General features: G+C 43.1%; 1 protein-coding gene across 1 annotated transcript in view; it reads right to left on the minus strand.

The window, feature by feature from the left end:
• rrh (retinal pigment epithelium-derived rhodopsin homolog) overlaps window positions 1-17257 on the minus strand; it is a 68170-nt gene extending 50913 nt beyond the window's left edge. The window contains exon 1 of the mRNA XM_030725018.1: window positions 17013-17257. Within this exon, the coding sequence (XP_030580878.1) occupies window positions 17013-17124 (112 nt within the window). The 5' untranslated portion in view covers window positions 17125-17257. The remainder of the gene's footprint in view (window positions 1-17012) is intronic.
• Between the last annotated feature and the right edge of the window lie 6795 nt (window positions 17258-24052).

Below are 24052 nucleotides of genomic sequence, written 5' to 3' on the forward strand. Positions count from 1 at the left end.
CGATGACAGCCCGGGAGCCTTCCTGCATGAGCTTCTTCCGGATGGGGAATAGGGCCTTGCGTCGCTCCAGAATCTCCTTTGGAAACTGGTCGTTGACGCTGAAGTCCGTCCCTCTCAGCTCCCGGCCGCGGCTCTTCACCAGCTCTTTTTCTTTGAAGTGTTCGAATTTGGCCACGATCGGTCTGGGTCTGCGTGCTCCGGGTCGCTTCCCTCCCAGGCGGTGGACTCTATGGAAGGCGATGGTCTTCACGGCGTCCTCCGGGAGCTTCAGGTGAGTTTGGATAAATTCCTTCACTGTAGCCTCCGGGTCCTCCTCTGCCTTCTCCGGGATACCTGAAAACACAAGATTTTCTCTCATGCTGCGGGCCTGAAGCTCGATAATCGATTCTTTAATTTTCTTATTTTCTTCTGAGAGCCGGGTCGTTTCCTCGGTGAGGGAATTCACCGACTCTCTGAGGACAGCGTTTTCAGCAGCCAGTGTTTCCACCTGATGCTGGCTGAACTCGACTGACTCCCGCAGGGCCTGAAACTCCTTGTGAAGGATTTCAACCAGTGCCAAGCGGGCGTCAAAGCTGGACAATTTGTTATTAATGGACTCCAGAATGTCCACAATATTGGTGGTGGGTGGCGAAGTTGCCTCTGGGGAATCTTCTGGGCGGCTTCTTTTTGTGGACGGCGTTGCTTTGCTGGTGGAGGGAGTCGGCGTCTTGTCTGTTTTCCCCATGACGACTCGCTCAAAACACCCGTCGATGTACCGCAGCAAACTATCCAGGTCCTCTCCACCGTCCTCCAGATTGTTGAAAATAATTTAAGTTAGGCTAAGAAACTACCTATATTTTTTTAGTTTTAAGCCTGTCTAGTTATAAATTGGCGAGAAAAAAAAAGGCTAATCACGCAAATGTTTGCTGATAGAGTCACGCCGCCATTAACGATACTGCCGAGATTCACAAAGTCTCGCGTGACTACAGCATAGTCTCCGTCTCCTAGCATAGTCTCCGTCTCCGTCTCTGTTCCCTGCTCTGCTCATCCCGGCCATTTAATCGTACCAAGTCTGAGAGCCTGGCAGAAAAATTTATGCCTAAATATCTAATATTTCCTGACTTTAGTGGGGTCCTAGAGGTTCTCTGGAAATTACAATTCAGAGGCAAAACTGTTGATTTACTCCAATTGATAGAGTAATCAGATATCGATGAGAACTTATCTATTAGTGTGATAGTCTTCAAAAGAGAAGCTTGTGAATTCCCAAGGAAAAGTAATACATCATCAGCATAAAGGCTAATTTTATGGTCCATATTTTCAGTTTGAATTCCTTTAATATTTGCATTTTGACGGATTGCTGCTGCTAGTGGCTCAATGAAAATTACAAAAAGAGAGGGAAAGAGTGGGCAGCCCTGCCTGGTGCCCCTCTGCAGACTGAAGCTTTGGGAAATGAGATCATTTGTGAAGTGAGAATATGCCAGTGGTTTATTTTTGAGCAATTCCTCATGTACATCTACAGCTGAATGTTAATAAAAGTGTCTGTGTGACATTTGGGACATGTAGCTTTGACTCAGAAGTGCCTTTTTGTTTATACCTTTGGGAAGAAAACGATATCAAGATATATTTCGTATATCACTGTTCAGGTAAAAAATATTGATATATTATTTTGGTCCATATTCCCCAGCCCTAGTAGTTCTAAACTAGGGATGGCACGATACCACTTTTTTATGTCCGATATCGATATTTTACATTTGGATATCAGCCGATACCGATATAAATCCGATACTTAAAATTGATCCAGGCATTTAAAAACATTAAAAAGAAAAAAGAAGTCAACAGTCTCTCACACAACAAAATCAAAGTCTTTTAGTTGTCCCACATACAAGACTAAGGACCAGGGCGGACAGAGCTTTTTAGGCAGTGGCACCAAAGCTCTGGAACTGTTTACCACTCCAGCTCCATTTAGCTGACTCTGTGGCGTCATTTAAAAAATAGTTGAAAACTTTTCTGTTTAACCAGGCTTTCTGGTTTCTGACTTTATTTGTATTCTTTTTCTTTTAATACGGTAATATTATTATGTTTTTAACATAGTGTTTTATACAGCGTCTTTCTGTCTGTGAAAAACGCTATATAAATAAACTTTACTTACAACAATACCTATCACCTGAATGCTGTTGCTTCTGTGTGAGACGGTGATGCATTGGTTTATGGCATGTTGCAAATTTCATTAGGGCTGCAACTATCGATTATTTTAGCAATTGTGTATTCTATTTATATTGATTGACTGTCAGTTTGTGACGCAGTGTTTTCAGACCACATGCCTGTGTTATTTGATCTTACTTTGCCCTGTAACATTGTCAAACCTCGCGCTCCGGCGCGACGCTGTCGTGTTTTTAACTCGTCTACTGCTGCACATTTCTCTGCTCTTTTTGATTTGAATGGTGGCATTCCTGAGTCCTCTAATACAGAGGTGCTCACTACCTGGTTTTATTCCGTCTGCCAGTCTGTTTTAGATACAGTGGCTCCAGTAAAGCCCAGGAGGCCCAGAACTAAAGTCGAGCCCTGGTTGAACGACACAACTCGTGCTGTCAGACTTGAATGCTGAAAGGCTGAGCGAAAATGGAAAAAGGACAAGCTGCAGGCATCTTTCGAAATATTAAAGGACTGTTGGCGTCGCTATCAGGCAACCGTGAAAGATGCTAAACGAAAGTATTTGTCAAATATTATTGTGGCAAATAGTCACACGGCCCCGTGTATTATTTGACATTATTGACTCTGTTTTGAATGTCCCTCAATCCACCGGTGCTGATCCTTCACCTGAGGCTTGTGAACATTTTCAAGAATTCTTTGTGGCAAAAGTGGAAAATGTTAAGGCTCTCATTCCACCTCCCACTTCTGACCCCTCAGTCTCTGTTCCCTGCTCTGCTGCATTGTACCAGTTTGAGCCGGTCACTTTGTCTTTTTTAAATGAGACTGTCGGTCACCTGAAGCCCTCAGGCTCCCCGGTTGATGTTATCCCACCTCGATTTTTTAAAGAGGTTTTTACTGTATTAGGCCCAGCTGTTCTTGCCCTTATTAACAGCAGCCTGTCCTCTGGTGTGGTTCCTGATACTTTTAAGCATGCGACAGTGTTACCACTGATTAAAAAACCTGGACTGGATTCCACTGTGCTGTCTAATTTTAGGCCTATTTCGAGGCTTCCATTTCTTTCTAAAATTCTGGAAAAGGTCGTGTATAGCCAGGTGAAAGCCTTTTTAGGCGAAAATGATATCGTTGAGGTCTTTCAGTCTGGCTTCAAGCCTCTTCATAGCACTGAGTCTGCCTTGCTAAGGGTTTTTAATGACATTTTCCTGGCCACAGATGCGGGTGACTGTGTGATTTTACTTCTTTTAGATCTGACAGCTGCTTTTGATGCGGTGGACCACAATATTTTAATATCTCGTCTAGAGCGGTGTACAGGTTCAGGGCACAGCGCTTGAGTGGTTTAGGTCCTACTTGACCCAGAGAACTTTTACTGTCTGCTTAAATGATTTTAAATCTTCCTGTGCTCCTTTGTCGTGTGGGGTGCCCCAGGGTTCAATTCTTGGACCATTGCTGTTTTCTCTATATTTGTTGCCCCTTGGTTCTATTCTCAGAAAGCATAAAATTTCTTTCCACTGTTACGCTGACGATACCCAGATTTACATGCCCCTAAAACATAGTGATGCAAACTCCATACAGACCTTGACAAAGTGTCTCGATGAAGTCAAAGCTTGGTTGGCTTTGAACTTCCTGCATTTTAATGAAAATAAGACGGAGGCGATCGTTTTTGGTTCGGGCGTCACTGGGGTGCCAACTTCTGTGGATCTGGGTCCTCTATCCCAGTATGCAAAACCCATGGTCACAAATCTGGGAGTTAAGATGGATGAGAGTCTTAGGTTAGAGGGTCAGATTACTGCTGTGGTGAAATCCAGTTTCTTTCACCTTCAAATCATTTTGAAGCAGTAATCTACGCCTTTGTTACGTCCCGGCTGGATTACTGTAACTCTTTGTATATTGGCGTAAACCAGTCCTCATTGGCTCGTCTTCAGCTGGTCCAGAACGCTGCCGCACGGCTTTTGACTGGAACACGTAAGAGGGAGCACATTACCCCTGTTTTATCTTCATTGCACTGGTTTCCTGTTTATTTTAGAGTTCATTTTAAAATCCTTTTATTTGTTTTTAAGTCTTTAAATGGCCTCGCCCCATCGTACCTCTCTGAGTCACTGCATCTACACTCCCCTTCCCGCTCGCTCAGATCAGCTGATAAACTGCTCTTGGACGAGCAGAGGACTAAGCGGAAGCTTAGGGGGGACAGAGCCTTTGGGGTGGCAGCCCCTAAACTATGGAACTCGCTGCCATTGCATATTAGACAGGCCTCCTCACTGACAACTTTTAAAACCTCTCTTAAGACCCACTTATTTCACCTGGCTTTTGACCAGGTTTGAGATGCTGATTTTAGTTGTTGTGTATTTATTTTGTATTTTATTTCACCTAGTTATTTTATACTGTTTTATTATTTGATTCATGATAAACTATATATGTTATTGTTGCTTTTATCCTGTTATTTTATTTATTTATTTATTTTTATCTGCACTTCCCTTGTGTATTGTTGTCTTGTTTTCCTTGTTCAGCACTTTGGTCAGTGCTTGCTGTTTTTAAAGTGCTTTATAAATAAAATTGGCTTGGCTTGATTACCCAAGTAACTGGATAAGAAATACTTTTTTCATATTAACAGTTCATCTGCATATTTTAACTTCCGTACTGCAGTTTTTCCCTGTGTGAAACAAACAGGGTGGATGGAGCAGCTACAAAGTTCTCTTTTCTTCACTTACTGATCAGGTGGTTGATGAAGGACCTCCAGCTGTTTCCCAGTAAAGGTTTAATGGAGGTTACAGGGACGAAAAGGCTTCTTTTGGACACTAGAAAAACATTTCCTTCTGCTCCATCTGAGCTCACCGGCTCCGCCTCTTTGCTTGTGCAGACAGACTGCACGTAAATCAGCTGATTGCTGCTGTTGCGTCATCAGTGTATATGTTGAAAAACTGGGGGCTGTGTGAGCGTAATCTTGTAATGCTTTATATTCACAAGCATTCTCCTAAATATGTTTCTACTGCAGGTCTATATTTAGTCACAAATCAGGGATTAAAGTATTAAAAATATTTTGATGGGGAAGGGGTCCTTCCGGTACCGGACGGTCACTAGTGCTAATAGCTGCGCTCGCTAGCAGTATGTCCGGGAGCTGAAGCAGAGAAAAAAATAACAGCTGATTCTCAGCACAGCGAGCACAACACACAAACAAGGCAGAGAGCAGTGGAGGCGGAAAAACATGTCAGCGATGATCGCTCAGTGTCAAAGGGAATCCGTCGCAGCGACGGAGAACTGAGGGGGTTATTTGCTGATCCACTCCACTCCATTCCAGTAGGTGGTGGTAATGCAGCTCTAAGCTGGTTTGGTCAACCGCAGACCCACAAGAAGAAGAAGACGACTGAGCCCTGTAATGTAGCTAATGTGAGCGAAACGTTATTTAATGTATCGGATTACATTTTTTATTTCTTTCCGATATCCGATCCAGTAATTTAGGCCAGTATCGGACCGATACTGAATATAGGATCGGCGCATCCCTATTCTAAACATATTTTTTCTTCACTTTTTGTCTCTCCAAAGATGTTATTCCTCTCTCCTACAGCCTCGATTGCAACTACATGCAAATAACCAATTATGCAAATTAGGTGATGATGTCATACAGCGACTTTTAGGACATCCAATAGCTACTTTCCTTGCTGGGGAGTTGGCGGGAGGCCAGACAACAGTTTCTGATGAAAACATGTCGCATTCAAATGAGAAGAGACGTAAGGTGGACAGCGAAAATAGAAAATTTAACGACAACTGGACCGATAAGTATGCACAAGAGTAAGTGTCCCGAGAAATATGTGGCCCACTGGCAAATAGCCTCATGACAGAGGCAGAATATTCCATGACGGAGACTATGCTGTAGACGGAGACTATGCTGTAATCACGCGAGACTTTGTGAATCTCGGCAGTATCGTTAATGGCGGCGTGACTCTATCAGCAAACATTTGCGTGATTAGCCTTTTTTTTTTTCGCCAATTTATAACTAGACAGGCTTAAAACTAAAAAAATATAGGTAGTTTCTTAGCCTAACTTAAATTATTTTCAACAATCTGGAGGACGGTGAAGAGGACCTGGATAGTTTGCTGCGGTACATCGACGGGTGTTTTGAGCGAGTCGTCATGGGGAAAACAGACAAGACGCCGACTCCCTCCACCAGCAAAGCAACGCCGTCCACAAAAAGAAGCCGCCCAGAAGATTCCCCAGAGGCAACTTCGCCACCCACCACCAATATTGTGGACATTCTGGAGTCCATTAATAACAAATTGTCCAGCTTTGACGCCCGCTTGGCCCTGGTTGAAATCCTTCACAAGGAGTTTCAGGCCCTGCGGGAGTCAGTCGAGTTCAGCCAGCATCAGGTGGAAACACTGGCTGCTGAAAACGCTGTCCTCAGAGAGTCGGTGAATTCCCTCACCGAGGAAACGACCCGGCTCTCAGAAGAAAATAAGAAAATTAAAGAATCGATTATCGAGCTTCAGGCCCGCAGCATGAGAGAAAATCTTGTGTTTTCAGGTATCCCGGAGAAGGCAGAGGAGGACCCGGAGGCTACAGTGAAGGAATTTATCCAAACTCACCTGAAGCTCCCGGAGGACGCCGTGAAGACCATCGCCTTCCATAGAGTCCACCGCCTGGGAGGGAAGCGACCCGGAGCACGCAGACCCAGACCGATCGTGGCCAAATTCGAACACTTCAAAGAAAAAGAGCTGGTGAAGAGCCGCGGCCGGGAGCTGAGAGGGACGGACTTCAGCGTCAACGACCAGTTTCCAAAGGAGATTCTGGAGCGACGCAAGGCTCTATTCCCCATCCGGAAGAAGCTCATGCAGGAAGGCTCCCGGGCTGTCATCGCCGTGGACAAACTGTATGTAAACGGACAGCTTTACCGAGACAAAAACACCACGCCATGGCTCTGCTGATCGATCAGGTGATCTGTGTCCATATTAACGTTCTTTTCTGAGTTTTTTTTTTCTCAACCATCTAAACAGTACTATTAAATAGTCTAAATCTGTCTAAGTAGTACCATTAACGCCAACGAGTCAGCATAGTACCGTGATCGTTTGTTTGTTTGTTTGTTCTGTTTTGTTTTCCCCTCATCCAATTTCATTCTTATGTCACTTAGGTCACTTTTTACACGTCTTTTTTCTTTCTGCACTCAGCAATATGTTTACGTCACTTACAATGCTACAGTTTACCACACTAACATACAGCGCAGATGCACACACACCCACATACAGCGCACATACACACGCACACATCAATATAAAGGGCACACGCCAACATACAGAACATATGTACACACACACACACATCCTTAGTGAGCACACAACAGTCCATCAGTTAGTTTAAATATGAGCACACTCAGATTTGTCTCATGGAATGTGCACGGGGCTGGTTCGAGGGAAAAGAGACTAAAAATTTTTTAATCGGTTAAAAGACTTAAAAGCAGATGTTGTTTTTCTACAGGAGACACATGTGTCCAAAACATCTGTGCTCACTCTTTCCTCTCCACAGTTCCCTCACACGTACTCAGCCTGCTATAACTCCAAACAAAGAGGTGTAGCTATATTGATTAACAAGAAGATAAACTTTAACATTAGCAACAGTACAATAGACCCTGAAGGTAGATTTATAATACTTAATTTATCTATACAGAATACAGATTTATGTATTGCTAGTATATATGGACCAAATGTTGATGACCCCTCCTTCTTTCATGCTTTGTTCACTTCACTCTCAGATCACTCTGACACCACACTTGTAATAGGAGGAGACTTCAACCTGGTACTTAATGCAGATATTGACAGGCTCAGTACAGCAGCGAGTCAGAGGAACTGGCATCTGCAGACATTCTTAAACAGTACATGAAGGATTTTGGTCTTTGCGATGCTTGGCGTTCACATCACCCCCACTCTGAGAGATTATAGTTATTTCTCACCAGTACACAAATCTCATTCCCGCTTAGATTACTTTTTAGTTAGCAGCTCCATAATGATGGATATCACAGACACTCAGATTCACCCTATCACTATTAGCGATCATGCACCGGTGTCTATGTCTCTGACACAGAAAAGAGTCACACCACCAATCAGGAACTGGAGATTTAATACATCATTACTTAAAGAAGAAGATTTTATTAATTATTTCAAAAAGGAATGGTCAGCATACTTAGAATATAATGATATTCCAGGAATATCACCATGTGTTCTTTGGGAAGCAGGAAAGGCAGTAATGCGGGGCAAAATAATATCTTACTGCTCGCATAGGAAAAATAAAGAAAAAGCACTTGTGTTAGAATTAGAACAAAAAATTAAATCTTTAGAAACTGCCTATGCCGCTTCACCACAAGAACATACAATTATCAGCCTGAGGAAACTGAAACTGGAGCTAAATGAAATAATTGATAAAAGGACACAATTTATGTTGCAGAGGCTGCGTTTGGAAAACTTTGAGCATGGAAATAAATCTGGAAAATTCCTGGCCAAGCAATTAAAACTGAATAAAGAAAAAACAGCTATTTTTTCTATTAAAGACTCGACTGGTATTATTACTCATGACCCACAACAAATAAATAACTCTTTCAGAGACTTCTATGAAGCCTTATATTCACCACAGATTAACCCATCTGATACTGAAATTGAAGAATTTCTTAATAATATAAATCTACCAAAACTAAATGACAGCCAGGCTGCAGCTCTGGATTTACCTCTTTCATTGTCTGAACTTAGTGAAGCCCTACAGCATCTCCCAAATAATAAAGCCCCAGGCCCAGATGGTTTTCCAGCCGAGTTTTATAAAGAATTTTGGTCTGAGCTAGCTCCCATTTTTTTCAGAATGGTAACTCAGATTCAGAATGACCACATCTTATCTCCAACCTTAAACTCTGCTAACATTAGCCTGCTTCTTAAACCAGGCAAAGACCCCACACTCCCATCCAGCTACAGGCCAATCTCTCTCATTAATGTAGATCTCAAAATAATTTGCAAAGCCCTTGCCAAAAGATTAGAAAGTATTACTCCATTTATTGTACATCCAGATCAAACAGGCTTTATCAAGGGTCGGCACTCAGCCAATAATACACATCGACTGATAAATATAATAGACTATTGTTCTATTAACAAATTAGAGACGACAATCGTGTCTTTAGATGCAGAGAAGGCATTTGATCGGGTAAATTGGAAATTCTTACTAGCAGTTCTGCAAAAATTTGGATTCGGTTCATCCTTTATAAACTGGATCAGAACACTACACAGCTCTCCGAATGCACGTGTTAGGACAAATGATCTCATTTCCCAAAGCTTCAGTCTGCAGAGGGGCACTAGGCAGGGCTGCCCACTCTCTCCCTCTCTTTTTGTAATTTTCATTGAGCCGCTAGCGGCAGCAATCCGTCAAAATGCAAATATTAAAGGGATTCAAACTGAAAATATGGACCATAAACTTAGCCTTTATGCTGATGATGTATTACTTTTCCTTGGGAATTCACAAGGCTCTCTTTTGAAGACTATCACACTGATAGATAAGTTCTCATCTATATCTGATTACTCTATCAATTGGAGTAAATCAACAGTTTTGCCTCTGAATTGTAATTTCCAGAGAACCTCTAGGACCCCACTAAAGTCAGGAAATATTAGATATTTAGGCATAAATTTTTCCGCCAGGCTCTCAGACTTGGTACGATTAAATCATATCCCCTTATTAAAACAATAGAGGATGATCTCACACGTTGGAACAGTTTACCTATATCACTTATGGGGAGAGTTGCTGCCATTAAATGATGGTTTTACCAAAAATTAATTATCTATTTTCATTGATCCCTAATAAACCTTCTATTCCTTGGTTCAAGTCACTAGATTCAAACATCTCAAAATTTTTATGGAAAAACAAACCGTCAAGAATAAGCTTAAAAACTTTACAAAAGCCAAAACACAGTGGAGGTCTAGAATTACCAAACTTTTATTACTATTTCTTAAGCAGTAGATTGCAGTATATTTCAAAGTGGATCAAATCCAATTCATTAGACAACCCATGGCTGGATCTAGAACAGGCGTTTTGTGGAAAAATAAAAATCTCAGATTTACCTTTCATTAGTTCCAGTATTAAACATCATAACTGCTATAAAGTCCTTAGTATAAATACCTCTCTGACAGCCTGGTGGGAATTTTTAAAAATAACTAAGTCTTCACTCATCCCCTGTAAACTAACACCCATTTGGAACAATCCAGATATTTGTCAGAAAAAGAAAATGCTGAATTTTCCGTTATGGCGTGATAAGGGTATAAATAACTTAGAACATATTATCCAAGATGGAAATTTTATCACGTTCCAAGAACTTATATCAAAATATAGAATTGGCAACGGTAGATTTCTGGAATATCAACAAGTTAAGTCCGTCCTACAGGGAAGATTTAACCTTAATCAATTGAATCTAGAAATGCCTACTTGGGTAACATGTCTGTGTAGATTCTCAGTTATCCAGGTCATAGTAGTCTCTGGAGCTTGAAAAAGGCGACTGGACTTCTTTTTGTTTCTTGAAGACGTTTCACCTCTCATCCGAAAGGCTTCTTCAGTTCTCAACCAAATGGTGGAGAGACCCAGGTATTTAAACCCCTGTGGGCGTAGTCCCCTGGAGGTGGTTATGACCCTCTATTGATCATGTGCTGAACACATGTGCCCAGGTGTGAAGGGGGCGTGGGTCATATTTAATCAGTGGTTTCAGTTGAAACCAACTTAGGACTCCGCTCCATTGTTTCCTGTGGCCTATTGAGGTCACTGGAACAAAGGTGTGAATGGGGGTTGAGACGTCTGGGAAGGGAGCTCAGGACAGCACTGTAAGCGGGGGAACGTTGGTGACGTAATCCACCTCCTCTGTTCAATGATGGTTGTTCACAGTGGACATAGATGGCTTCTAGGAGTGAAAGAAGCCATCTATGTCCACTGTGAACAACCATCATTGAACAGAGGAGGTGGATTACGTCACCAACTTTCCCCCGCTTACAGTGCTGTCCTGAGCTCCCTTCCCAGACGTCTCAACCCCCATTCACACCTTTGTTCCAGTGACCTCAATAGGCCACAGGAAACAATGGAGCGGAGTCCTAAGTTGGTTTCAACTGAAACCACTGATTAAATATGACCCACGCCCCCTTCACACCTGGGCACATGTGTTCAGCACATGATCAATAGAGGGTCATAACCACCTCCAGGGGACTACGCCCACAGGGGTTTAAATACCTGGGTCTCTCCACCATTTGGTTGAGAACTGAAGAAGCCTTTCGGATGAGAGGTGAAACGTCTTCAAGAAACAAAAAGAAGTCCAGTCGCCTTTTTCAAGCTCCAGAGACTACTTGGGTAACAGAATTTCTTAACCTCTGTACCCCAAAATTGTTATCAAAATTATATAAATTATTAATAAAAACTGATGATTCAGTTTCCCTCCCAATTACAAAATGGGAGCGTGATCTTTCTGTCAACCTGGATCAAAATTTATGGACAGAAATATGTTTAAATATCTTCAAAATGACTAAAAGACCCCAAATACAACTTGTACAATATAAGATTCTCCATAGAACATACTACACTGGACAAAGGATGTTCCAAATGGGCCTTACACACTCAAACATATGCACCCACTGTACAAGCAATTCAGAGGATAATCATCTACATGCTCTGTGGTCTTGTGTACCAGTTCAGAGATTTTGGCAGAGGATTTGTGAAGATCTATCCACATGGTTTAGCTGTCATATCCCAACTTCCCCCAGACTATGCATCTTAGGTGATGTCAGTGAATTAATTATGGAGTTAAATATATCACACATAGTTCTTACTGCCTTGTGCATCGCTAAGAAGATGATCCTCATGAACTGGAAGACAAAAAATAAACTATGTATTACTCAGTACAGAAATTTATTAGTAGATCATGTTAGTTTAGAGAGAATGTCTGCTTCTTCTAAAAACAAATTGGAGGAATTTGACTCTCTTTGGTTCCCACTGCTCAGCTCCATTACTTAGTGGGGGTGGTGGGCTGCGGGCTCTGCTCCTGATGTGCTTTGTGGGGGGGTGGGGGGGGACTCCGGGGGCCTGGGTACCTGGTCGCCTCCTGAGGCTGGGGTCCTGGGGCGACCTTCTGGTGATGTCTGTGTGCCTGTCCTGGTTGATGGTGGTGGGGGCTTGGATGGTGCTGCCTTCGGTCCTGGGGTGTGGGCGGGGTGCTTGGGGGGGTGGTGCCGGCCCTCGGTCGGTTGGCTGGTCTTCCCTGTATGGCTTGGGGGCTGGGGTCTGGGGCCCCGGCGCTGGGGCCGCGCCGGCTCCCGGTGGGCCCCCCCTGGCGCGGGGGGGGCCTCTGCTGTCCCGGCCGCGCCGCCGGGTGGGGTGGGTTGGCCTGACGTCGGGATGTCCGGTCTACGCTTTTGGGGCCCTGGGGTGCCTGCATTGCAGGGGGGTGGGGTGGGGGATGGGGCCGCGGTGGGGTGGTTGGGGGGGACTGGGCACTGCATTTCCATGCCCAGGCCAGTATGTCCTGTCGCCTGTTTGTGTCTATTGTTGAGTGAATGGGCATCTAGGAGGAGCGGGCCGCCCTCTGCGGTGGGGGCGCGGGCGCCAACCTCGGGTGCTGCTGTGCTCCGGGATGCTGTCACCGCGGCCCCGGGCTCACCTCCCCCTGCCCTGTGCTGGGGTGTGGGAGGTCGGGGTGCCTATTGAGCCAGCGGACAGCTGGCTCTCTTCTTCCAGGATTTTTCCTGGTCATATGCCCCCCCCCCTCCCCCTCCCCATACACAAACACACACACACACACACACAGAATACACATCACTCACAGATGTAGGATGGAGAGGCCACGTGGAGAGCTGCACCACCACTTGCCTCTCCGTTTTAATTGCACTTTAGTCATTATAACTCACAACACATACACACTTACAACCTGATACACATAGGACCTTTGGGGCAGGCATGTTACTCAGAGGTTGATGAGATGGGCCGCTGAGGTGGCCCCACTCGGATCCTCGTCACTGTCTGTCTCCAAATTTTATTTGCACTTTAGACATGGAGGGTTTTGGGGGGGCAGTGTGGGCAAGCGCTGACGACCAACAGTTGGCGCTTGTGGCATAACTGTCCCCTCAATTTTAACTGCACCCTATACACCTCATTCACTCACAAACATTAACACATAGACCTACAAGTTGGGGAGGAGGAGGGGTGGATGGGTCATCTTACACCCCGATTTCTTGCGTCTCGCCCGGGGTAGGGGTCGGGTGGTTCCTTGGGGACCGGGCTGGTGGCGTCCTGGGGTCGCTGTTGGCCCTGGGGTGGTTTCCACTTGCCCCGCCTTCAGAGGGTGGGTAGCTATGGATGAATGTGTGTCTTTGTGTATTTGTCACCGTCTCCGTGAGCATGGGTGGGTGAGTGAATGTGTATGTATGGCATATCTGTGTGTGGGTAAGTATGTATGGGCATGTATGAGTATCTGTGTATAAATGTGTACACGGGTGTCTGGGTGTGTTTGTATGTATGGCTGGACCTGGGTCTGGGCCTTGTGCCTTGCCTCCTGGCCACTCCTTGCTGGTTGCCTCCTCCCCCCTACCCCCCTGGGATGGGGGTGCCTCGGGGTTCCTGGGTGGGGCTGGGTGTTCTGGCGTGGGTACTGGCCTGCCCCCCTTGGGGGTGCGGTGCGGGGCTGCGTTGGCTTCTTCGGCGTGGGGGGGGGCTCTGTGGAGGGTCGGGCGGTCCTTGGGTGCCGTGGGCCCGGGAGCCCTGCCGCCGGCCAGTGCAGGGGGCTGGCCGCTGGGGGGGGGCTGGCTTCTCATCGCCTTGGGTTCCCTGGAGCCCTCGCTCCTCGACTGGGGGGGCTCCGTCTGAGACCACCCTCTCCCGTCTGCTGGGGTAGGTGTGCGGTTGTCTTTGGACTGAGTGGCCAGGGGTCTTCCTGGCTCTTGGTGGGCTGCTGGTGGCCTGGGGTTCCGGGGGCTTTCCGTACCTGCCTCTGGCTTCTGATGGGTGGAGCTGCAGCGTTTTGCCCTCATTGGTAAGTACGTTCCATGACACAGACACAAACATGACACAGACACAAACGCCCACTCAATCACAACTCAACAAAATTGTTGGTGTGCGTAACATGCTTTGTTAGTTTTGTTTTTCACACACAAATTTATTTTTGCAAGTATTGATAGTATTTTTTTTTATATGTTAAAGTGATGAAGTATCTGATTAATAGACTTGTGCTCTTTCCCCTTTTTTTTTTTGCTCCCTTTCTCTCTCCCTTTTTCTTCTCTTTATTTTCCTCTTCTTCAGCCTGTCAGCTCTGGCTGTTACATAGTATGTGGAAAAATAACTCAGATAAATAAAATAAAGGGTTAAAACATCAACAAGAAGAGCCTATTGAGAACCTATAGAGCTCATCTTGAAATAGCAAATATGTTTGGCACAACAACGCATTCAGATCACAGTTCTGCTTGCAAGATCTACCAGACATGACAGGCTTTAAAAAAAAAAAAAAAAAAAAAAAAAAAAGAAATAGCCTCATGACAATTTGGCCCATAGAAAAATGTAGTTGAATACCCCTGATGTAAATTATTATATGATATTATTCTATGTATAGTGTATAGTCAGTTACTTATTTTTATTCTTTTTATTTATATATTTTTTACTACTTATTTTTGGCTGCAGGTATAAAATACATTTCACCATGCACTGTACTGTGTATAACTGTGCATATGACAAATAAACATTATCTTATCTTACTGTAAAACATGGCAATGTAATTTCGGAGCATTTTCATATTGAGATGTCAAGTGAAATGTATTTCACAACTTGGGTCAAACATAATGGCACTAAACTTCACCCTGGTCTTATTTACACAGATTTTATTAATGAGCTAAGAGATGGTATTTATTTTATGGTATCAGAGATGTAGATAGATAGATAGATAGATAGATAGATAGATAGATAGATAGATAGATAGATAGATAGATAGATAGATAGATAGATAGATAGATAGATAGATAGATAGATAGATAGATAGATAGATAGATAGATAGATAGATAGATTTAAAATTTAGTAATCCCTTGGGAGAGGGAGATTAAGGGAAATTAAGAGGCAACATTTGCATGCTTTTCATGTTGTTGACCAAATGCACAAGGTTTCAGCTGTTACACCTTGTGATTTAAGACACTTTAAGCCGTTTGATATTCAAATGTCTTATGGTAGAGATTCTCTTGCCTATGTTGTGCTTGATGGCTGTATTGTTTAGGGTAAGCAAGTTTTTTGCTCCTAGCTATGTTCTATGCTGAGTTTATGTGAGATACAGTCTGGAACTATTAAAAAAAGTGAAATGGGAGTTCTATGTGATTGTTTCCTCTAGACTGTGAAAGAGTTGTACCAATGGATGTAGACTGTATCCAATAGTGTTAATTTTAGGGTATGTTGTCCTTTTATAATTACAATCAGTAGAGTTAATTTTTGTAAAATTAACACCATAGGAAAGTAAAAAGTAACACTCCCAGTGTCGACCTTTTATTCTATCACAGTGTCCAATCTGTGTGAGTTTAACAATAATTTAGTGTACTTTTAAAACCCTTCTGGTGCTAATATTATACAACACAAAAAATTAGTTTTTAGCACTAATGGATGTCAGAATTTTGAGTCTTTCAAAAGTATTAATTTAACAGTGTATTGGTGGTTCCCATATAAACTCTGCATGCGTGTTGATTTTAACTCTGATAGTGTTAAATTTGCACTTTCAAATTTGCTGTGTGAAGTCTTTTAGATAAATATGATCCAAACCACTGCAGTGCAGTACCTTTAATATGTTATGAAGTTATGAATAATTTTTTCTCTAATGTCTAAAATTTTATTTGTAAAGAAATCCATGAAGTCACTACTAGTTAACGTGAAAGGAATACTCGGCTCTACAGAGCTCTGACTCTTTGTCAGCCTGGCTACAGTGCTGAAAACAAACCTGGGGTTGTTCTTATTTTCTTCAATTAATGATGAATAGTAAGATGTCCTAGCTTTACGGAGGGCTTTTTTATAGAGCAACAAACTCTTTTTCCAGGCTAAATGAGCATCTTCTAATTTAGTGAGACGCCATTCCCTCTCCAGCTTTCGGGTTATCTGCTTTAAGCTGTGCGTTTGTGAATTATACCACGGAGTCAGGCACTTCTGATTTGAAGCTTTCCTTTTCAGAGGAGCCACAGTATCTAAAGTTATACGCAGTGAGGATGTAAAACTATTGACGAGATAATCAACCTCCTTAGAGTGCCTTGAAAACGCCCATGATATACTGGCCACCAGTCTGTGGTGTAGCCCCTGTGGGATAGGTTCCAGTCCCCATGTGCCTCTAAATAGTTAACAGAATAGATGAATGGATGGAGGCTCAAAGACCCAAATTGTGACTCCAGGAATTTATCGCTATAATTTTATAAGGGCCTCACACAAAATTACAGAACCAGGCAAAGGACATGGAAAAACAAACAGGAGAGAAGAAAAATGCACTTTTCCAAGATCCCACAAAAGTAACTCAGGATCTCACAGAAGTCCATTGTTTTTGTCCCTTGCAGTGTTTCATACAAAATAACATAAATCAACCAACTTCTAATGTAAAAATTAAAAAAAAAATAATAGCAGGTTAAAACTCTCAAGTGATACACATGCTTTGTCAGGAAACCACGGTGCTTCACTGAGCTAGACTGGATGACCCTCACGATATCACAGATGTGTCTGGTAAACAGAGAATGCCAAACACATACTTTAGACTTAATCTTTAAAATACAAATAATTTTATCCCTCTAATAGTATCCCTTTTAGCCAAAATTAATCATGCATGCACACATGTCCAAATAATGAAGAACACAAAGCAGCCACAGCAAACATAGTTAAACTGCTTGTTATTTGTTACCTGCGGTGATGAGATATCCAGCCACAATGTTATGCTCCAGTTGGGTAAATGCACTTTGTCCCCCATAATGTGCAATTTCATCTGAAATATTGATCCCAGAGTCCATCCCCATTTGCTGATGTTCTAGATAAAAAATAAAAAAAATAAATTGAAGTGACAAACAAAAACTGAAAAAAATTATGCAAATGCTTGAAAGTGAAATAGAAGAAAACTTGAAGAGGAATGCAGGGAGGGAGTACTGTAAAATGCTGCCCTAACTAAAATCTGTAGGGCATTGTTTTGGAACAGTGGGGGTAAATATTGAGGAACAGGGTTTATGGGATTATTACATACCACTGCTCTCTGTCCCTAGTTAGCAGGCAACAACTTGCACATAACATTGGCAGCTAAGCTGTATAAGAGACGATTAGCACTCACGTGGAGGTGCTGGCAAGTTAGGTGGTCAATAAGCTTTAACATTTGAACAGAGAATGTGAGGCTGAAATACCTCAGACTGTTCATTTAACACAGAATAGATACAGAGTAGATACAGTAGATACAATCAAGTCTACTTTAGTTTGCACTGCATGTGCCTAAGGACTCCCAGAACCTGAGTGAACAAATGCACATGGCGTGGCGAAGGAGCCTTAACTTGACTCCAATCAAACCTTGAGGCCTCTTTGTACGACGATAATTCATATTGCCTAAAAACCTTTACAGCATCAAAAGTTGTGTTGAACAGTACTATCAGTGTTTTCATTTGGAGGGGAGATATGTAGACATGTTAGTGTTACTTTGCATCTATGGAAATAAAAGGCCTGTTTCTGTTTGAAAGCCAGGAAAAGGCTGCTTTCTCCCCTTCTTACAGCTTCTCAGTGTGTTATACATCAATACCAATACAGCATCTTTGCATGCTGGATTGTGGTAATCAACAGGTTTGTATATTACCTGGGCCATGATGCTCAGTATTTTCAGCAGTGTGGCACTGACCGATGTAATCCTTGCACTGAAGGAAACAGCTCCATCCATACCTGTCAAGTCTCCCGTTTTGGCTGGGAAATTCCCGTATTTTACCCCTCTGTCCCGGCGTCATCCCGTATTTTTATTTTCCCGTATTTTCAGTTTTCAATTTTCATTTTTCTTAAAGCATTCCTGTGCCGCTCCAAACTGTATTGTCACTATCACTAGTGTCACCATGTTCTGTGTACATAAAGCCTTCTTACTGTGTCCCTTCGTACGCTTTGGCATCTCCCAGACCTCACTTTGTCTCCATCCTCCAACCCCCGAACCTCACTTAAACACCGAGTCTGCCCACCCGCGCCCATCCCCGGTCCTCGCTTCTGCCTTTATCAACCTTTGAGTCAGCCGACAGCGACTTTTCTTACACAAGTTGGCAACAGTGACCCAGATAAAGGAGGAGGGTTGAATGTAGCTGGCAGTCTCACCTCACAGTGTTTTCATTAAATTTCATATTCTAACATTAAACAATATGGGACAAAATTGATCTATGTAATGTGGGTCTAGGCAAAGCATTAAAGTTATTAAGTTATTTCATAAAGTTTAGTTGTAGTTCTAAACATATTTAACGTTTTTTTTCTTTAGTTTTTGTCTCTCCAAAGATGTTTTTCTGCTCCTCGATTGCAACTACAGTACATCCAAATTAACAATTATGCAAATTAGGTGATGACGTCACATGCAGTGACCTCTATTTTCAGCAGCGGAAAATTTCCCGTATTTTTACATACAAAACTTGACAGGTATGGCTCCATCTCTGATCCCGCCTCACCTGACGCTGACGTACGACGTGTGTATGTCTGTGGCACGGACCAGCCAAGTTCGCAAGTAGAGCATCCTGATACACCTGCAGAGGGCAGCAGCGTGTGGTCTGCAGAAAATTAAAGAGAAGAAGAAGAAGCTTTTCCGGTGGAAACGGCAGGACGTCTCTTGACCATTACTCGTCAACATGCCTGGAATCGTGAGGGTCTTTGCCAGCCGCGCTGCTTCTGTCCTGAGGGGACACACCGTGGCGCAGAGGGCTAATATATACACTAGACCGCCCAAGGGAAAGATCGGCACATTTGTAAGTGGACTCCGTCACCGAACTACACCGTATGTGTCATGCTAACTGTACGGCTAGCTAGTAGCTCCGGTGTGTCCTTGGCTGAGGAGGTCACAGTCCGTGCACGGCTCGGAGTTTAATGTGTTGTCTCTTATGTTCTAAAAGCAAGTGTGTCTTTAAAGGCGCAGTGCATCGAGTTAAACCTCCGTACGACCGTTTCCACATCACACTGCTTTCTCTATTAGGTGAGGCCCGGCCTAGGAGCGTTCGTGTTTGCTTCTTCTGTTATCGCGCTGTCGGCCCGTTCTGCCGGCGGGTACGATGGTGGTGGGAGGACAGCATATTACCCCGCATATTAATTAAACTTCGATTAATTGTGCAGCTGTACAGCCTGCATACAGTGTCATCCACAGTGAGCTGCAGGCTGTTAGATTTTTGGAGAACAACATGGGATATGTTTGCATAGGTTGAAAACCCCTCCCAGCAGGCAAGACACGAGTGCACCATTGTTTCAGTTTTTCCTGCGTTTTCAGTGCAGAAGTTCAGATTTCTGGTGATTTATGCTGTAACCTACATTAAAGCCAGGAACCCCTCTGAACCTACCCCGTAACCTGACAGGTAACTGCACGTGGGTTTGATGCAGCCCACAGTGATTGTGACAGATCTCATAGCTAATTCAAGAACCGTCTGTGTTCTCCACGGTTTCCCTTCCTGTGCAGAAATCCAGAATACTTCTGCAGTAAGGTGTTTGTGGGCCATTTAATTGGCAGTTGTGAGCTGCGAATTGAGAGTTTATCAGTTCAGTTCAGTTAAATGTTATTTATATAGCACCAAATCACAACAGTCAATCAGCCAAGACTGATCCATAGACGAATCGAGTGGCCCAGCAGCATCAAACCGTTTCCACATTCGATCAAGTCGTGTTCAACCACCTCGATGGGGAGTCTTTGGTTCTGGTGTGCTGTGACAGGCGCTGCACTTCACTGGCTCTGCAGAGCAGCTGGCTGTGGCTGAAGGTGACCGGTATCAGCAGGCTGCTGCAAAATTCTCGCTTCCTTAAAATCCAAATGGTGATGCTGTAAAGTGGCTCGTAGTGCCGTGATGTTCCTAATACTAACAGACAGCTACATTTCACTGCAGTCAAAACCCAGAAAGAAATGTGTGCCTTACAAAACGTTTGGATTGCACCTCCATAAAGTGTTGTTCACTCTGAGCTGTCTGAGCAGCAGCCCTGTGACTGTCCACAGGGAGTGCTCTGGATTGTATGAGACGTTCTGTTATTGAGGATTATATCTGCACATTAAACGACACGCAGCATTCAGACCGGGTCCGAGTGCACCTGGAAGGGGAAACATGATTAATGAAGCCCTGTTTCTACTGTCTGACACTTGTGACTGGATCTTGTGATGTTGATTGGCTGACAGCTAACGGTGTGCCCCCTCTCTCACTTTCTGATGTTCAGGAAACTGCTGTTGGACTGGGCTTGTTTTCCCTGGTCATTCTGGGACCGTCGGGATGGATCCTGTCCCACTTGGAGGACTACAAGAAGAAAGAGTAGAGTGGACATTTTAACATCTGGCACATTGAGCTTCTGTCTCCAGTGACAGCCTGGGACCATCATCATCATCATCTTCCACTGCAGAGATGAATATGGAACAAGTTTTCTCTTCTACCTCTGACCGTTCCACTCCACATCCCAAATACAGAGCAGCGTTCCTCCAGATCACTGAATTCATGGATAATTGTGTTTTACATTGTCCCTCTTAAGATGTTACAGAATTAAACTTTAAATGACTGTTTCTGTGTATTTGTTCCTTTTTGATGAAGGTTTTTACACTCATTTAGATTAATGTGGTTGTTTATAGAGGTGATAATAAAATCAGCTTATATTTTTAAATGTTCCCTTAATAAGATATCCTGCCAGAGGACAGAATCTGCTCATGTCAGGAGAGCTCAGCACAACATAAACCTTTAAAAATGAGCATGAAGGGTCCAGCTGAGCTGAGCTGTCATCTCTAAGAAAGACCAACAAAGAACTCATGCTGTGTGAACTTACGTAGAGAAGTCCCTTACACTGATACAATCTATAATTGTGCATAATACCTTATGATTAGATGCTTTATTAATGATCCAGCGGTCCACCAGAGTGGACTCTACTGGGTTTAATGGTTTATCTCGTGAGCACACGTCAGCTGTTCACATCATCTCCAGCAGGATGACGGCATCCTCCCATCACTGCGACCTGTTACGGTGTGGCAGATGCTTGAATGGAGATTACCAAAGTAAAGGATGGTGTTTCAGTATAGAGCACTGCTGCGGCCCACTTAAGATCCCCCCCCCCCCAAAAAAAATAAGAATAAAAATAAAAATCTGATAGTGCCGGCCTGTGAGACTTTCTGGTTAGAAGCCTGTCTTCACTGTCATCCAAATACCAGAGAAAGTGATTCAAAAACATGACAGGCTGTTGGCTCCAAATCGCCAACACTAAATTCAGGTTAGAGTAAGATCACAAACTAACCACATCCTGTTACCAGTTTGAATTCACTTTTTATATAAATATGTATGCATGCTTGTGTGATCAGCATGAGGTCACAAATATGAATTGAGTTGTGTGGCTGTTTCTAACTCCTCGTTCTTTCTGTTGAGAGTAGTTCCGCCACAGTGTAGTGGTTTCTGCATTTGCCCAAAAGCTCCTCGGTTTGATCCCAGAAGAAGAAACAGATGATGTCAGGAAGGCCAGTGTGACCTGAAAGCTGCTGAATCAAACACGTAAGGGAGCAGCTGAAGGCTCTTATTCTTCCTACTGAGAGTGTTTTCTTCAGTTTATTGTCACTGATAAAGATATGGTAGAAGGCAATTCTTGAAGACAAACTTTGACTCGGCGTTGAAAATAGAAACCCAGCCAGTGGAGCCAGGCCCAAGTCAATGGGAGAGTTTTCAGTGTTAGCAAATCAAACACGCAGATCACCGAGAAGGTAAACAACTATAGGCGTAGGAACCGGGGGGGGGGCGTGTCTTCCCCACTATTGGAGACAGGCGCATTTGTCCCACCCAGAAATTACACCGGGCAGGAGAAACATTTTTTAACTCACGTGCTTTTATTTTGAAGGCGCAACATAACGTCATGCCACTGCGCTCCCCCCGCCCCCCTCTGAACGGCTCCGAGTGTTTGGGAGGCGGAGACAGCGGCAGGAGTCTGAGTGGGGTCAAACGGTCTGTGGGAATGTTACCGTGAATGTGGCTGTTTGTCAGGTTACTTTCATACAGAGGATAAAGTTTACTTACTGGACAAGAAGACAATTTACAATGAATTTCAAATGAGAGGCGGAAAAATCATTTTGGCTCACTTTTATTTATTTCTTTTGCTTCTTATTATTTTCATTGATATTTATTTTGATGTATTTTTGGATTAGAGTTTCAAACTGAATAGACATATTTTAATAGTTGTTTTTTTAACTTAAAAAGTGGATAATTTGTTCATTATATTATCTGTGAGGATTTTTTCATGTCAGAATGTTGTTTAATTAAAGAACCAGTTCTGTTGCCAGTCAACCTACATAAATGCATTTTTGACCATTATTAAACATGTTGCCAACTCTTCAGTAAGGAAAGTAGCTATTGGCTGTCCTAAAAGTCGCTAGAAGTCGCTATATGACGTCATCACCCAATTTGCATAATTGATTATTTGCATGTAGTTGCAATGGAGGCTGTGGGTGAGAGGAATAACATGTTTGGAGACTAACAGGCCAGTGAAACACATAGAGAGTAGTGGACAGAGTTACTTGCATTTTTCAGATGCTCACTTCAAATGTTATCCATACCACACGCCGTATTGTCTTTGAATGTCATGATTGCATTACGTATTTCTTGAGGGGAGACAATCACATTCTCATTACTATGTATGTCACCCACCACATAAGCGCTACTTCTGACACAGAGCTCAAGAGCTAAAGAGCTCAGTGTAGTGCTCCTGCCATAACTTAGTCATTTCTTTTACATCACTGACACCATCAGCAGTAGTTGGAAGAGATGTTTTACAATTATTTATTTTCTTAATTTCTTTCCAAAAGTCCTTGACATTATTATTTTTTAACTTTCTTGCAAGAGAGGCAGTGTTTCTGTTTCTCTTTATAAATCTTAAAGCATATTTAAAATTTGCATTTGCCTGTTTTTATACTCAAACAAAGGGGCATGTCTATGTTTACCCAAATCAACCCATGGTTTAAGAGCCCTTCTGGCCTCTCCATGAAGCTCTCCTACATAGTCATTCCAGATACCATGTGAGCTGGTTTTATACAGAGGCTTGAGGTAAGAAGGGACGTCACAACACTCTCATACATAGTGCATAACTCAGCGCTATGTTGAGGGTTCTTACAGTTCATATCATGGCATGAGATGCTTCTTTTGGTAAACCTGCTGTCAAAAAGTAAAGAAAAAACACGCTAAATATGTTTAGAACTACTAGAGCTGGGGAATATGGACAAAATAATATCTCAATATTTTTTAGCTGAATGGTGAAATATATCTTGATATTTTTTCTTCCCAAAGGTATAAACAAAAAGGCACCTCTGAGTCAAAGCTACATGTCCCAAATGTCACACAGACACTTTTATTAACATTCAGCTGTAGATGTACAGGAGAAATTGCTCAAAAGTAAACCACTGGCACATTTAAATAATAATGCTCCTCAAATAAATTAATGCTTTTTTCCTTCATAACAAAAGACTCACAGCTGTGCTATTAAAATGTAAACAGAAAAGATACAGAGCACAAAGAGGTAAAGGCTGACTGATTCTTTAAAAAGCCAGTCTGCAGTGAGGTAGACTTCACCAAAGTGCTTCCTGCTGTGTAAGACAAACATGAAAACAGACTGAATGAACAAACTTCCATCCTTCAGTCAGCAGGATTTCAGCCAGCTCAGTAAATCCAGACATATGCGCTGACCTATCACAGCAACGGCCCCACACGCTCAATGAGGCGTCGTATCAACCGGCTGCATCAC

The sequence above is a fragment of the Archocentrus centrarchus genome, unplaced genomic scaffold (assembly GCF_007364275.1).
Source record: "Archocentrus centrarchus isolate MPI-CPG fArcCen1 unplaced genomic scaffold, fArcCen1 scaffold_44_ctg1, whole genome shotgun sequence".
Lineage (NCBI taxonomy): Eukaryota > Metazoa > Chordata > Actinopteri > Cichliformes > Cichlidae > Archocentrus > Archocentrus centrarchus.